This window comes from Lathyrus oleraceus, chromosome 5, assembly GCF_024323335.1.
Source record: "Lathyrus oleraceus cultivar Zhongwan6 chromosome 5, CAAS_Psat_ZW6_1.0, whole genome shotgun sequence".
In the NCBI taxonomy this organism is placed as follows: Eukaryota; Viridiplantae; Streptophyta; class Magnoliopsida; order Fabales; family Fabaceae; genus Lathyrus; species Lathyrus oleraceus.
This window is the reverse complement of record NC_066583.1, coordinates 33,817,220-33,832,966: the sequence shown is the minus strand read 5'-3', so window position 1 is coordinate 33,832,966 and position 15,747 is coordinate 33,817,220. Positions and strand designations below refer to the sequence as shown.

General features: G+C 32.2%; 2 protein-coding genes and 1 pseudogene across 3 annotated transcripts; all 3 read left to right on the top strand.

Annotated features, from left to right (window-relative positions):
- The first annotated feature begins 4,134 nt into the window (after window positions 1-4,134).
- On the top strand, window positions 4,135-6,452 carry LOC127085303 (putative HVA22-like protein g). Of its 2 annotated transcripts, XM_051025828.1 has the most exons (7): window positions 4,138-4,330; window positions 5,011-5,051; window positions 5,140-5,238; window positions 5,320-5,376; window positions 5,490-5,553; window positions 5,649-5,858; window positions 5,937-6,452. In XM_051025828.1, exons 2-7 carry the CDS (start codon window positions 5,020-5,022, stop codon window positions 6,327-6,329), a joined length of 855 nt encoding a protein of 284 aa, XP_050881785.1. In that variant the 5' UTR covers window positions 4,138-4,330; window positions 5,011-5,019; the 3' UTR covers window positions 6,330-6,452. The 2 variants fall into 2 exon arrangements, with proteins under 2 accessions (XP_050881786.1, XP_050881785.1); XM_051025829.1 differs by lacking the exon at window positions 5,011-5,051 and having other exon boundaries at window positions 4,135-4,330.
- Window positions 6,453-11,065: 4,613 nt separating this feature from the next.
- On the top strand, window positions 11,066-12,069 carry LOC127078581 (glutathione S-transferase T3-like; annotated as a pseudogene).
- A 268-nt stretch (window positions 12,070-12,337) lies between these two features.
- On the top strand, window positions 12,338-13,294 carry LOC127078580 (uncharacterized). The gene is made up of 2 exons (XM_051019023.1): window positions 12,338-12,836; window positions 12,999-13,294. The coding sequence occupies exons 1-2, from the start codon at window positions 12,338-12,340 to the stop codon at window positions 13,292-13,294; spliced, it is 795 nt and encodes a 264-aa protein (XP_050874980.1).
- Window positions 13,295-15,747: the final 2,453 nt, after the last annotated feature.

Below are 15,747 nucleotides of genomic sequence, written 5' to 3'. Positions count from 1 at the left end.
AAAGAAGCTAGAAGGAATCACACCAGAAGAATGTTGGTCTGGTGTCAAGCCTAGCTTGAGTCATCTGAGGGTGTTTGAATCTATAACACATAGACATGTGCCAGATCAGTTGAGAAGAAAACTTGATGACAAGTCGAGTTAGATGATCCTGATAGGATATCATTCGACTAGAGGATACAAGTTGTTCGACCTAGTGAATAAGCAAGTGGTGATCAACAGGGACGTGATCATAGATGAGCTTAAGGAGTGGGATTGGACTGAGAATGTCAAGAAAGATTCAATAAGAATCTTTTATGATGAACCAGCTAGTGAAGTCGAAAGAGAAGTTTGACAGGAAGAAGTTAGAGGTGAAGCAGACCCAAGAAGATCTCAAAGAACAAGACATATGCCTACAAGGTTGCAAGAATGTGTGATTACATCAGATGATGTGGTCAATGAAGAAGGTGAGCTGGTACATTATGCTTTCTACACAGATGTCGAACATGTCAATACAGTTGAGACATTGAAAGATTCAAAGTGGATGAAAGCAATGGACGAAGAGCTAAAGTCAATCAAAGTCAACAACACTTGGTCACTTGTCGAATTGCCCCATGACAAGAAGGCAATCGATGTGAAGTGGGTATACAAGGTGAAGTTGAATCCTAGAGGATAAGTGACTCGACACAAGGCGAGACTTGTGGCGAAAGGATTTCTTCAGAAAGAAGGAATTGACTTCGATAAAGTTTTTGCACCTGTTGCTAGGATCAAAACAATCAGGTTGGTTGTTGGTCTAGCAAACATAAACAACTGGAAGATGTGCCAGATGGATGTGAAATGTGCATTCCTGAATGACCCATTAGAAGAAGAAGTCTGTGTTGCACAACCAGTTGGGTTTGTGAAACAAGGCGAAAAAGAAAAGTGTATAGACTGCATAAAGTCCTCTACGAACTTAAACAAGCTCCAAGAGCTTGGAACAAGAAGATATATGGCTTTATAAGGGAGAAGGAATTTGTGAAGTACAAATATGAACATGGAGTATATGTAAGAGGAAGCAAGAGTGAATTTCTTATACTATGTCTCTATGTCGATGACTTGTTGATAACTGGTAGTTGCAAGAAGGAGATTGAAGACTTCAAAGGTGATCTCAACAAGGAATTCAAAATGTCAGATTTGGGTGACATTTCATATTTCCTTGGCATCGAATTCTACAAGAGTTTTAGAGGTTTGATGATGCATCAAAGAAGGTATGCAGGCGAAATTCTAAAGAGATTTGAGATGCAAGATTGCAACGCAACTTCAACTCCAGTTGAGCGCAAATTACAACTATCGAAAGATTCAGATGAAGATGATGTCGACCCAACCCAATATAGAAGACTTGTTGGGTCACTTCGATACCTTTGTCACACAAGGCCCGACTTAACATACGTTGTAGGTATGGTGAGTAGGTTCATGCAGAAGTCAAAGGTATCACATCTAGCAGTGACGAAGAGGATAGTAAGGTATCTGGAAGGAATTCTCGACTATGGCATTTTGTTTCCTGCAGCTGATGAAGGAAAAGAATGCAATTTAGTGGGATACACCGACTCAAGTTGGTGTAGTGATATCGAGGATCGAAAATCCATAATTGGCTATGTGTTTATGCTAGGTGGTGCACCAGTTGCTTGGAGTTTGAGAAAGGAGTCAGTAGTGGCATTATCGTCATGCGAAGCAGAATACATAACTGTTTCTCTTTGTGCATGTCAAGCAACGTGGATGGTGAATCTGGTCGAAGAGATAACAACGAAGACTCATTGAGCAATTACCATGAAGATCGACAACATGTCAGCTATCAATCTGGCAAAGAATCTGATAGCACATGATCGAAGCAAGCACATCGAGATGAGATTCCATTATCTTCAAGAGTAGGTAGCAGATGGAAAGATGAATGTGGAACACTGCAAAACTGAGAATCAGATTGCAGACATCATGACAAAGGGAATGCAAGTCGAAGTATTCAGAAGACTAAGAACTGTGATGAATGTAGATAACTTAGACACAATGAATTAAGTGGTGTGTTAAATTGTAATTCCTTGTGTCGAAGTAGGTTGCTCGACAGAACAAGGAAGTGTCAAACTATCTAGTATGTTGAGTTGTGTTAGTGTGTCGAAACATGTTGCTTCACATAGAATTTTGACTTAGGCCTATTTTAGTAGTGTTAACTATTTTGGACTTTTATAGTTTTGGGCTTTGCCTTGGGGTCCAAGTTAACCTAAATCTATAAATAGGGGAGTAACCCTTATTCTTGTAATGAAGTGAATAAAACATTCATAATATTGTATTCACAGTATTTTGCAGTTGCAAAGTGAATAAGAAGTTTTCAACAGTTTGTGGGCAGAGAGAAACTCTGCAGAATTTAATTATTCTTCTCCTTCATCGTTCTTTACTTTCTTTCTTTCTCCGTTGTTCTTCTTTTCATTGTTATTGTATGGGTGATAACAATCTTGTTTATCAAGATTAATTGAAATTCTCCATAGATTTTGATGGATTTCCAACAACATCTACCTCTTTCAGTGCGTTTGATTCTTTACCCTTGGACATTAAGGTAGTTTTTTTTTATAAAAAAATTCTTACTTATGTAGTGAATTTTGATTTAGTCCACTCTCTTTTTTTATCAATTTTTTTTGAATATATTCTAATATTTATTCAAGAATATATATATATATATATATATATATATATATATATATATATATATATATATATATATATATATTATATATATATATATATAATATATATATATATATAATATATATGTATCATTCCCATTTCAATATTTTTACGATATTTTTTAAAATAAATTATGAAAAAGTATCGTTAAAATTTATAAGTCTAAGATTTTGTCTGATAAAACGAATTGATAAGCTAGTTAATAGTTGATAGCTGACGACTAATAACCGATAAGTTATAGTTGGTGACTGATAATTTATAGTTTATGATTTATAGCTGATAAACTAATTTGAGTGTTTGATAAATTAACGATTACACTAGCTAATAAATATAAAATGATATAAAAGAACATTTTAATTAAAAAAATTAATGAATAATAATCGTATTTATTAAATAAAAATAAACGTATTAACAATCAAATGCAAAACATTTTAAATATAATATAAAATTAAACATAACACAAATATATATTGAACATTTATATATAAATTTTGTAATGAAATTTATCAAAATATCTAAAATAATAATATTATAATTCTGAATTCAATTACATTAATCTAAAATAATAATAAAATTAAGTTTATTGTTTAACATTCCACAATAAAACCGCAATGCTATTACGAATTTCCTTCATCTTGAATTTGTTTAGTAGAAATAGTGACTAACCTTTCTTATTCCCTAAATTAAAACACAATTATTTTAATTTAAATCATAATAAAATATAAAGGGTAAAAATTAATTTTGGATAAATTGTGAAGGTACAAAGGGAGGAAAAAAATCATAAAGTTAAAAACTACAAACTCAAAAACTACTTCAAATAAAAGCCAGTAAAAAAACTACAAATCTAGAAACTAAAAAAAGAGTTACTAAACAAAAGTCATTAATGTAAACTCAAAAGTTAAAAACTTTTTTTTGGTTTTATCATACAGACTCTAAATATAAAACAATAATTTGACTGTTAATTAATTATTTTTCTAAATAAAAGTTTGAGTAATTTTATGATATTATTTAAAACTTACATATTAAATAAATAACTTTTTATAATTGAAAAATACTTAATCTCACAAAACAGTTATATCAAAAATAATATAATTAATTATTAAATAATGATGTGGTGTGCAATTAAAATAAATTATTTTAACTCATAAATGTAAAATTAAAATTAAATAAATTATAATTAAATTATTTTAATAATTAGTTTTTCCATATTTCTCTACTTTCTCATGATTCATTATAAATGAATCAATCACCGTGTATTAATCTCTTTTAAATAATATTTCCTAAATTGAACTAACCTTTATATTCATTGCACCCACTGAGAAGTCAAATTCTTGGAAATATCACGGGTGTTTACACTAGTTATTGTCGTAGCATCAACTATTTATGAAATAAATAAAAAATATAATTAATTATTTACAATGATAATTGCATAAAAAAAATGAAATTAATTTACTTAAAGAGTTTGAATTGAAAGATGAAAAAATAAAATTTAAAAAGCTCCTCCAAATTCTAAATTCTTGTTCTCATTTTCCGCTTCTTTTCTTCTTCTTCTTCGTTACTCCAAGTATTTCTACTCGCGGTGGCGCCGTATCTGAACCGTTGATTTAACACTTTACTTCCTTCTTCATCTTTCTCTAACCAGGTATCCATTTTCTTTCCTCTCATTTTCCTTTGATTTCTTTGCCCCTTTTATTGCTAGTATCGGTTTTCTGTTACTTTGATTTCGGAAACGGATTCTTGGTTTGGTTCGTAATTGTGCCCTAATTCAATTTCAACCGATTCTTAATTTGTTTACAATTTTAACCTTTTGGATAAGAATGTATTCATCATGAAATAACCCTATTTTGTTTTTCTTTTGTTCAATTTTGCACTGTAGAAAAAAGAGTAAGAAACTTAGCATTTCATTAATGGTGAATATAGGTCACGTTGCATAGGTCACAATCTGATAGTGTCGCAGATTTTGATTTTGATATATCCGCTCGAACATTGCCAATCCCTTATTATAGTAACGTTAGGATATATTTGAATATCCTAAAATGAATTGAGAGGAATGTAGCGGAATGTAGCGGAGTGGAAGGTAGCAGAATGAAGATTCCATTCCATTGTTTGGAAATATGGTGTGGTAAATGATTGAATGGAATGAAATCCATATCACTCCATTTTGCTATGCTTCATTTGATCGAAACAATGGAATATCACTTGATTCTATCCCATTCGATTTTGAGGAACTAAATTTTTTATGTATATAACTCTTATTTGGTTTCAGTTTCTTGGAAGCTATCTTGTTTGACTTAACTGATTGTATTTTTTTTTTCATGCCAGGGATACAAAATGATAGGATCCTTTATTACCAGGATACTTGTGTATGTTTATGATCATTCTTTAGGATGGGTTTGTGCTGTAGATTTCGAATTCAATTATTTTATATTTTCAGTGTTTATGTGTTTGCAGGATGGTTTTTGGCTATGCCTATCCAGCTTATGAATGCTATAAAGCAGTTGAAAAGAATAGGCCTGAAATTGAACAGCTACGCTTTTGGTGCCAGTATTGGTATACTTCCATAAAACTTAACTTGTAAATAGTCGGTTTACAATTGTACCGATTTTTTTTAGTTTTCCCTTTGTATTGCAGGATTTTGGTTGCTCTTTTGACGGTGTGTGAGCGAATTGGTGATACGTTTATATCATGGTAGATACTATCTTGGATATGTGCAGATAATTCCATGTCCTTTTTTCTTTTTCACTGAAAAAATTTGTTTTATTATGCTTTCTGATTGCTTATTGTTAAAATTCTTCTTAAAGGGTTCCGATGTATAGTGAAGCTAAGTTGGCGTTTTTTATATATCTTTGGTACCCGAAAACTAAGGTATGCAGTTAACTACTGTGGTTGAATCTGATAAAGCTTTATTATTTAATTCTCTTCAGCTTGATCTTTCACATTAATATTATTGCCTGTGTTAGGGAACAACATATGTGTATGATTCTTTCTTTAGACCATATGTTGCGAAACACGAGACAGATATTGATCGCAACTTGATGGAGCTAAGGACACGGGCAGGAGATATTGCAGTTACGTATTGGCAAAAGGCTGCTAGTTATGGCCAGACTAGAGTTTTTGACATTTTGCAGTATGTTGCTGCTCAATCAGCGCCACCGGCTCCCCCTGCGCAGGTAGTTAAATATGTGTTTTTATCTCATTTCCTCTTATTATGCTTTCTCACAAATAAATCACACTGTCTCTATTAACAGCGTCGACCGGGTGCGAGAGGCCGCCAGCCTGCAGCCAGCAATAATAGCCAACATGCTCCTGCGACAGCTGCACCAGCTGAGGGTCCAACTCCCGCCACTTCTAGCTCATCTTCAAGTCAGCACCAGAAGGAAGTAACAGAGGAGTTGAGTTCTTCACAAGTATCTAAAGCACCCTCCTCTTTAACCGGTTTAAATGCACAGAAGAATAATCCTGCATCCGAATCTGGCAACCAATCTGCACCTGTAGAGGCAGGGCAAATGCAGATCGAAGCAGCACTGCCTCCATCCTCTTCTGCAAATGAAAACCCTCCTTCCAATGATACAATAATGGAAGAGAGCATTAGGGTCACACGAGGCAGACTAAGAAAAAATAGATCAGTAGGAAGTCAGTAGGGATTCTAATGTTTTTAAACTTGTAGTCTGACAAAAATGGAATGGGTGGGTGGACTACAATGGGCATTGAATTGATGCAGAACATTACAGTATTATATGCAAGGTTACTCAATTTCCATTCAATTTGTTTATTTATTTTATCAGCATTTTAAGTCTCAAGTCACCACGTAGATAATGTGTGATTTTGACCAAACACTAATTTTATGCGCCAATTTAATTTCTCTAATTTTTACTAATCTATTAATAAAACCAAGTCGTATATACTACTGTTATGATAAAAACTCTCCTTTTCAAGTTATCTTTATCAATTTAAAATCTAAATAAATTGAGTCAATTGCATGTTCTATATTTTTTTTCTTTCAGAAAATTAACAATTAAAATAGTGTATAAATTTAAAGAGAAATGCTAATTAGTGTCCTTAGGACAAAAAATTAAAATGATAAGTTGAACATTATTTAAGAGATTCAAAAAATATGTTTTTTCTAAATATATGTATTCAACGTACTAAAATATAAATAATCAACTTTTTAAAAAAATATTTTGTGTATTTAATGAACTGAACATAACAAGCATGATCCAAATTTAAAAGTGTATAAATTCTTTACATCAAATCATAATGTCGTATTATATTTTATAATATTTTTATTTTATGATTATTCTGCATATTAAATTCATCACAAATCCTTAAATAAATTCTTTACATCAAATCATAATGTCGTATTAATTTTATAATATTTTTATTTTATGATTATTCTGCATATTAAATTCATCACAAATCCTTAAATAAATTCTTTACATCAAACATAATGTCGTATTAATTTTATAATATTTTTATTTTATGATTATTCTGCATATTAAATTCATCACAAATTCTTAAATATTTGAATAAAAGAGATGGTAACATGATAGTTGTTGCCATTTGATCCGACTATTTGAAAATGTAAGGTAAATAATATTAATCATTTATTTATAAATCAATAAGCAAGTACATGAAGCTATTTTTTAAATAAGATTATAATAAAAATAAAATGGATCACAAAACTCTCAAGAATAAGTAAATCTAAAGAAAGGCAAGTCAAACCTGTTCTTTACAAAATCAGCCCGAATACACAGAGGTATGGAATAAAATATAAAAGTATCCGTCAAAGTAAGACCAAAATTAGCAAGGGCATCTGCAAAACTATTTACTTCTTTAAAAATATGAGAAACAATAAAGTTCCACTTGGAAATAAAATTTATACAATTAAACCATCTTCTTGTGAGCGAACTCAATTGTTAGAATAACACCAGTGAATTCGGAAATGAGAGAATTTGAGACACCTAAAAACAGAGTGAAAGCACCTAAAAAGGACCCACCACTATCTCTAACAATGCCCCTATCCGAAGGGATTTTGGAAGCCCCATCACAATTCAACTTTATCCAATTTCTGAGAGGTGACTGCCAAAAAAACCTCTAAAATATTCGGAACACGCGGTTGAATCGTGACCTTAAACCTCTCAAGAATCTCAAAATCATGCAAAGAAAGATGGCGACCAATTGAGATGGCATTACCCGCAACAGAAACGACAACCATAATAAGAGAAGTAGAAGAAGAAAATGAGTTAAAGTATCATTAAATCTAACCAAGTTTCGGGTCTTCCAAATCGAGTTGAGAGTAAAAATGATGACAACTTTACGTATCACCATACCATGATCCACGCCTGCAGTTCCAAGGAATCTCCAAATGTCTAACCATCCAAGGAGGGAGTAACTAAGATTGAGCACCTTCTTCAGCCATATCCAAAGCTTAGAAGCAAAAGTACAATAAAAAACAAATGAGAATTCGTTTCCACTTCCAAACCACAAAGATCACATCTAGAAGGGAAGACAAAACTTTGTCTTTTCTATTGCTCATCCGTTAGTAACTTATTATGAAGGAGCCTCCACACCATGAAAGACAAAGGAATAAACTTGTGCCAAATCCATCTCCAACAGTGCCTATATTACGTTTGAACTAATATGCGGACTTAAGGGATAAATCACCATTTGAGGAGTGGTTCCAACATCTCTTATTTGGACGAATATCAAAAGGAATATGACATTTATTAATCCACAGCTGAATAGAAAGAGGAATGTTGGTTGAAGACTTAGTAAAATCACAATGATCATTTACCATGATTTCGTTAACCGTTTGGTCATCAAGCGAAATCGGGGCATCATCATCAAGACATAAAGCATATCCACACCAATTGTCAAACCATAAACTAATAAATTTTCCATCCCCAAGACACCAAGAGGAGTTATCAATAACATTGCTCATCTTTTTTTTGCACTGGACCAAACAGAAGAGAACACATGATGAGTGATGAATTTATTATTGCGCATGACTCGTTTTCGAATAAGAATAGCCCAGATGCACAAATAATTTAAAATATCCCAAACAATCTTCAAGTTGGAAGCTTCATTAAGCATACAAAGAGAACAAATACCAAGCCCGCCTTTAGCAGTAGGCTTACCAACATTGTTCCATGCCACTGTTACATTCTTGGTTTTTGGAGGTTTCACCACTCCAAATGAATCTACGAACCGCCCTTTCAAGATCCCGAAGAAGAGACAACGGCCAATCATATATCGACATGTTATGAGTAAACATACCGAGAATGGTAGATTCAACCAACTCCACCCTACCTGTAAAAGAGAGTAACAAGCCTTTTCACGAAGCCAACTTGTTTACAATTTTATCTGCAATAGGCTGCAAGAAGAGCTTCTTTGATTTTCCTTTTAACAGAGGAACATCAAGATAAAAAAAAAGGAACAGTGTCTTTTGGGAAACCTGAGATATTCACAAGAATATTAAGTTTGGAATTCGACATGGCTAGGGATGTGCAAAAAAAATCGGTTATCATTAACCAAACGGATATCCAAATTGTTCCACTTTTAAAAATATAAATCAAATTGTAAAATATAAATGTGGGTGTCTATTTTGTTATCCAAATAAAAACCGGTAACCATAATAAATAATAATAATAATAATAATAATAATAATAATAATAATAATAATAATAATAATAATAATAATAATAATAATAATAATAATAATAATAATAATAATAATAATAATAATAATAATAATAATAATAATAATAATAATAATAATAATAATAATAATAATAACAACAACAACGATATGGTTTAGTTATTGGGTATCCAAATTTCATTATGCATTAAATTTATATCTTTATCTCTTTTCATGTTTCATCATATATATATATATATATATATATATATATATATATATATATATATATATATATTAACCTAATTTATATTTAGAACTTTTTAAAATTAATTAATTAAATTTTTATAAAAAAATTATTTAAAAAAAGTTTAAGATTCTCTTTTTCGAAATGGAAAAAAAATTACAATTTTTTTTCTATTTACAAAAATAACTATATTTGGATTTTTTTTTCAAAAACTTTAATTTTTTTTCAAAATAGAATTTATTTTTTATTTTCAGAATGTTTTTTATTTTCAGTTTTTTTTTATTTTTCAAAATTTAATTTCAAAATAGAATTTATTTTTTATTTTCAGAATATGTTTATTTTCGATTTCCTGTTTGTTTTTTGAAATGATTTTTTTTTCAATTTTTTGGAATAATTGTTTTTCAGAATATATTTGTTTTCCGTTTTATTTTTCAGATTTTTTTTCAAAATATTTTTAATTTTCATATTTTTTATTGTTTTTTATTTATTTATTTATTTTCAGAATAATTTTTTATTTCAGATTTTTTTTTATTTTCAAAATATTTTTTATTTTCAGTTTTTTTTTTTGAAATAATTTTTATTTTCAGATTTCTTATTTTGTTTTTTGAAATTGTCTTTTTAATTTTTTTTTAAAACCTCATAAATTTTATTTAAGTATTTAAATTTAAAAATTGATATTAATTTAAAGGAAATAAGATTTAAATTAAATTAAATTAAAATCAAAATCAATTTAAAACCGGTTCGGAACCAGTTATGAATTTTAAACTGGTTTTTGTGACAAATGGTTTGTTTTATAAACCATAACCATAAAAATTAGTTAGTTCATATTAAATGGTTATCATGCACACCCCTACGGAACGCAATCGAAAATGAATGATTTTCCACTGTTCACCACCTGCCCAGAAATAACCTCATAATCATGGAAGATAGGGATGAGATTTTTGATGTTGGATATTTTTGCTTTGCAGTAAATGAGGACGTCATTTGCGTAAAGAATATGAGAAGGGACCATGATATTCTACGGGTCACTAATAAGCTCCAATTTATTGGAAGACACTAAATGAAGAATTTTTCTACTAAGACCATCTCCACTTGTGGTTCCTTCAATGGGTTTGCCAACATGGCACCCATCTTTTCACTTTTTCTCGTTTCAAGCATATGCCAGCGTGGGGAGCAGCGTAATGTGAAACAACGGTAACTTTTTTTTTTCTTTCTATTTTTTAATTTAGAAACTAGCCGTTCAACGGCTACTTATTATTATTATTTTTTTTAACTTATTTTTTATTATAAATATAATTTTGGTTTCCAAAAATTTACCAACACAAATTTCTCTCACTTTTATTTTCTCTTCAATTTGAAATTTCTCTTTCACAATTTCATCATTTTATTCCTATACTTTTTTTTCAACAATTTTTTCTCAGTAGCATTTTTTTTATAAAATATTTAACTCAAAATTTCATCTTTTTACTTCAAATTACAATTGTTTAGGCTAAATGGATCCTAATCATTTTCATTATCAACAAGCTTTTTTCAATTACATGCAAAATTATCAAAATCCTAATCCTCAAAATTCTCAAATTCCACCGGTGCCAATAAACCCCGCCATATTTCTTCCGTCACCAAACAATCCAAATATGTATCCTATACCTCAAATGAATTCTAATAGTATGGAATTCTCTACTCAAGTTCCACCATTTTCTACTCAAGTCCCACCATTTTCTACTCAAGTTGGTACTGAAAAAGAAGAAAGGGTTGTCGTTAAAAAAAGATCTCGAGAGCAATTTACAAGGGAAGAGGATATACTACTTATCCAATCATGGCTCAATGTTTCAAAGGACCCAATTGTGGGAGTTGATCAAAAGGCTGAGAGTTTTTGGTTAAGAATTACTGCTAGTTATAACCAATATCGTGGGCAATTGCGGGAAAAGTTAGGGGGACAGTTAAAATGTCGATGGCATAGAATAAATGGCATGATTCAAAAATTTATTGGGTGTTACAAAATTGCTCTTAAAGGAAAGAAAAGTGGGACATCCGAGACCGATGTCATGGCAGATGCACATGCTATTTTTGCTCAGGATCAAGGTACAACATTCAATCTTGAGTATGCATGGCGATTGTTAAAAGATGAAAATGGCGCATCGTCGAAGAATCGATTGGAAGTTCTGCAAAAATAACAAAGACTTATGCTAGTGGGGCATCATCGGAGAACCCAGATACAACTTCAAGTTATGAGTTTAACTCATCATCACCAATGGAGCGTCCAATGGGACAAAAAGCAGCAAAAAGGAAGGGTAAGGCATCAGAAATTCCAAATGCAACGCAAGATGCAACGAATAAAAGAGCAATAACAATGGATAGACTTGCGCAAGCTAAGGAGGACGAGCTAGAATTAAGGGTAGTGCAAATGATGATGAAAGACACTTCTACTATGAACGATAGTCAACGAGATATTCATGAAAAATATTGTAATAAAATGAAAAAAATATATGGAGTGTAGTTAGTATCACTTATGTAAAATGGTCACTAGTACCACTTTAATTTATCAACACCTATGTAAAATGGTCATTAGTACCACTTTAATTTAAACTAGCCGTTATTCAAACTAGCCGTTATTCAAACCATTATATATACTACCACTTATGTCATTGTTCTCTCATTCTCATCTTATTCTTCTCATTTTTCTCTCATTCTTTACTCACTAAATGGATTCAGACAATTCAGATAATTACGATTAAGAATTTTGGGAGTTGGTTGAAGAAGAATTTATGGACGACAGTGATGAAGAACAACAACTTCAGAATGAACGTCGATCTGGAAGTTCCTCTAGGGCAAAGAGAAGAACAACGGTAGATAGAGGTCGTGAAGAAGAGCACAATCGATTATTCAATGACTACTTCTCGGAAAACCCAGTATACACAGATGTTCAATTCCAAAGAAGGTTGAGAATGCATAGGCATGTATTTCTTCGAATTGTAGATGCCCTTGGAAATCATGATGAATATTTCCAAATGAGGGTCGATGCAACTGGTAAAATGGGTCTTTCACCATTGCAGAAATGTACATCTGCTATTCGTATGCTGGCGTATGGATCTCCTGCTGACCTTGTAGACGAATATGTTCGAATCGGTGAAAGCACTTCAATTGAGTGCTTAGAAAGATTTGTTAAGGGTGTCAATGTTGTATTTGGCACTGAGTATTTGAGAAAGCCTAACAACACTGATGTTGAACATCTTTTACAAATGGGAGAGTCACGTGGCTTTCCAGGTATGTTGGGTTCCATCGATTGTATGCATTGGGTATGGAAAAATTGTCCTGTTGCATGGAAAGGACAATTTTGTCGAGGTGATCATGGTAAGTCCACAATCATGCTTGAAGCAGTGGCATCACAAGACTTATGGATTTGGCATGCTTTTTTTGGTATTGCAGGTTCAAACAATGACATTAATGTGTTAAACCAATCCAACATGTTTAACGATATTTTGGAAGGACGTGCTCCCAATGTGCAATATACAATCAATGGGACACCATATAATATGGGGTATTATTTAGCAGATGGTATATATCCCGAGTGGGCTACATTTGTCAAGACTATTTCAATGCCACAGGGAGAAAAGAAAAAATTATTTGCTCAACATCAAGAATCGGCTAGAAAAGATATGGAGCGAGCATTTGGAGTGCTTCAATCTCGATTTGCAATTATACGTGGCCCGGCGCGTGCCTGACACATGGACACTCTCAAGCATACCATATATGCCTGCATCATATTGCACAACATAATTGTGGAAGACGAACGACATACACATGGAGGTAACTTTGATTACTCTTATGATAATGTGGATATCAATAATTCAACAACCGGAACATTTAGCGGTCCTCATCCGAATCTTGCAACAAGACTACAAAGAAGAGCACGTATTCAAGAAAAACAAGTTCATCGTAAACTTCAAGGAGATCTAGTCGAATATATTTTGGAACGTTTTGGACATGAAGATGATGAAATTTAAGTTTGATTAATTATGTGATGTTATTTATTTTTATTGTTTTTAATTATATATCATGTATTTGAGATTAATTTTAATTATCATTTTAAATTATAAGTTTAATTTAATTTTTTTAATTTTATATCAAATTTAATTTAAAATACTAAAATTATTATTTTAATTAATATAAAATTTAATATGAATAAAATATTAATATATAAAATAAAGTTGTGAGATCCAATCAGAGTTCTTCAGAGTTGCACCATTGGAGTAAAAAAGTAGTTGAGTTGCTTCAAGCTGACGTGACTTAATAAGCCCCACAAAGAACTCAAAAATGGATTCACGGTTGGAGATGCTCTAAAGACCTCTTCGACAAGGCAAAACAGCAGCCGCGAGAGCGGATCACCCTGACAGACACCGCGAGAGCACCTAAAAAAACACCACAAGACTCTATTAATATTAATGGACTGATGCGTATAATGAAGAATATAGCTAATCCACGAGTAAAAATTATTGTTGAAACCAAAGCTGCTAAGATCTTTCAGGAGAAAATCCTAATTGAGAGTATCAAAGGCCTTCTTGATAACCACCTTAAGCGCCAAATTACTACACCAAACTTTATAATCCAGTAAATTAACTGCTTCCGAAGCTAGGCCAATACAGTCGTGAATTTGTCTTCCGCGAATAAAATCCCTCTGCTCCTGCGAAACTAGAAACGAAATTAAAGTCGCCAGCCTGTCTATAATGATTTTTGAGATCAGTTTGAACTCAATATTCGAAATGGCAATGCGACGAAAGATGCAACGCAACAACACCCTTAGTTTTAGGAATTAACACAATAAGTTGGAACTAAAACCCGGCAGAATCCAACCATTGAGAAAAAAAAATTGGTAACAGCATTCGAAACACCCACCTTAATGATATCCCAGTAAACTTGATAAAAAATAGCCCCAAAACCGTCTGGACCCGGCGCACTATCCTCGTTCAAAGCAAAAACTGCAACAGTTATTTCAACCACCGAAGGAAGCCACGTAAGAATGTCTTTCATATTATCGTCAACCAACCGGGGGATGGTATCATCCACCATGCTCATATCCTAAAAAAAACAGTGTTAGTGGAAAAAAGAGTTTAAAAGTAGCTCACGGTGCAAGCGGTTATCTCTTTAGGGTTTAAGATCACTTTATCTTCGTGATACAACAAGGATATTGGCTTCAGCTTATGCTTAATTTTAGTGACACATTGGAAATAAGTCATACTAGGATCACCCTCCAGCTGCCATTTGACCCTGGATTTCTCCCTCCAAAAGCACTTTTCCATGTCTAAAGCCATCGAAAGGGAGTTTTGCGCATTGATTTCTTGCTTCTTGAGATAATCACTATAACCTTCATTCTGAATTTGAAACTGAATTTTACCAAGTAAATCTTCTGCACTTTTAACATTAGCAGAAACATTTCCAAAAGTGCTTTTATTCCACACTCTAAGCTCTTTTTTAAATAGCTGAAGCTTCTTAGTCAGAATAAACATATGGCATCCAATAATGTCATGTGCCCAAACCGATTCAATCAATTTTTTGCAATCCTTGTGAAGCGTCCAATCAGGGCCGGCCCAATCAATCTGGAGGCCCTGTTTTAATTTAATAAATAGGCCTAAATCTAAAATATATATATAATTTAATAATAAAAAAATACACTAAAAATCAGGCGTCTTTTCGGTTTTAGGTTGCCGACGTTTCATAATGCCGACGTTTTAATAATTTAATGCCGACGTTTCATTTTCCTTGGCGTCTTTTCGGTTTTAGGTTGCGTTTGGAATGAGGAAAAATAATATATATTTTAAATTTTTTCATATTAATTAGATTTAAAAAAAAAAAAATAGGCCCCCAAAATTTTGGGGCCCAGTTCCATAGAGCCTGTTGCGCCTGTGAAAGGCCGGCCCTGCGTCCAATGAACTGAGACACCACACGAACTGAGTTAATATGAAACTCAAATAATAATGATTAGAACAAATTTTTGTGAGAGTAGAGACAAAGGTTTGATTACAAACGTCAAACAACAGTTGGTTTCCGATACACCTATAAAGCTGTCTCTCAATGGAGAAATGAAAATCTCTCTTGTTGGACCAAGTGTGATACAGTACCATAAGAGAGAGAGAGAAAAGAAGAAAGATGAGAATCTCATATATTGATCTCAGTGTTA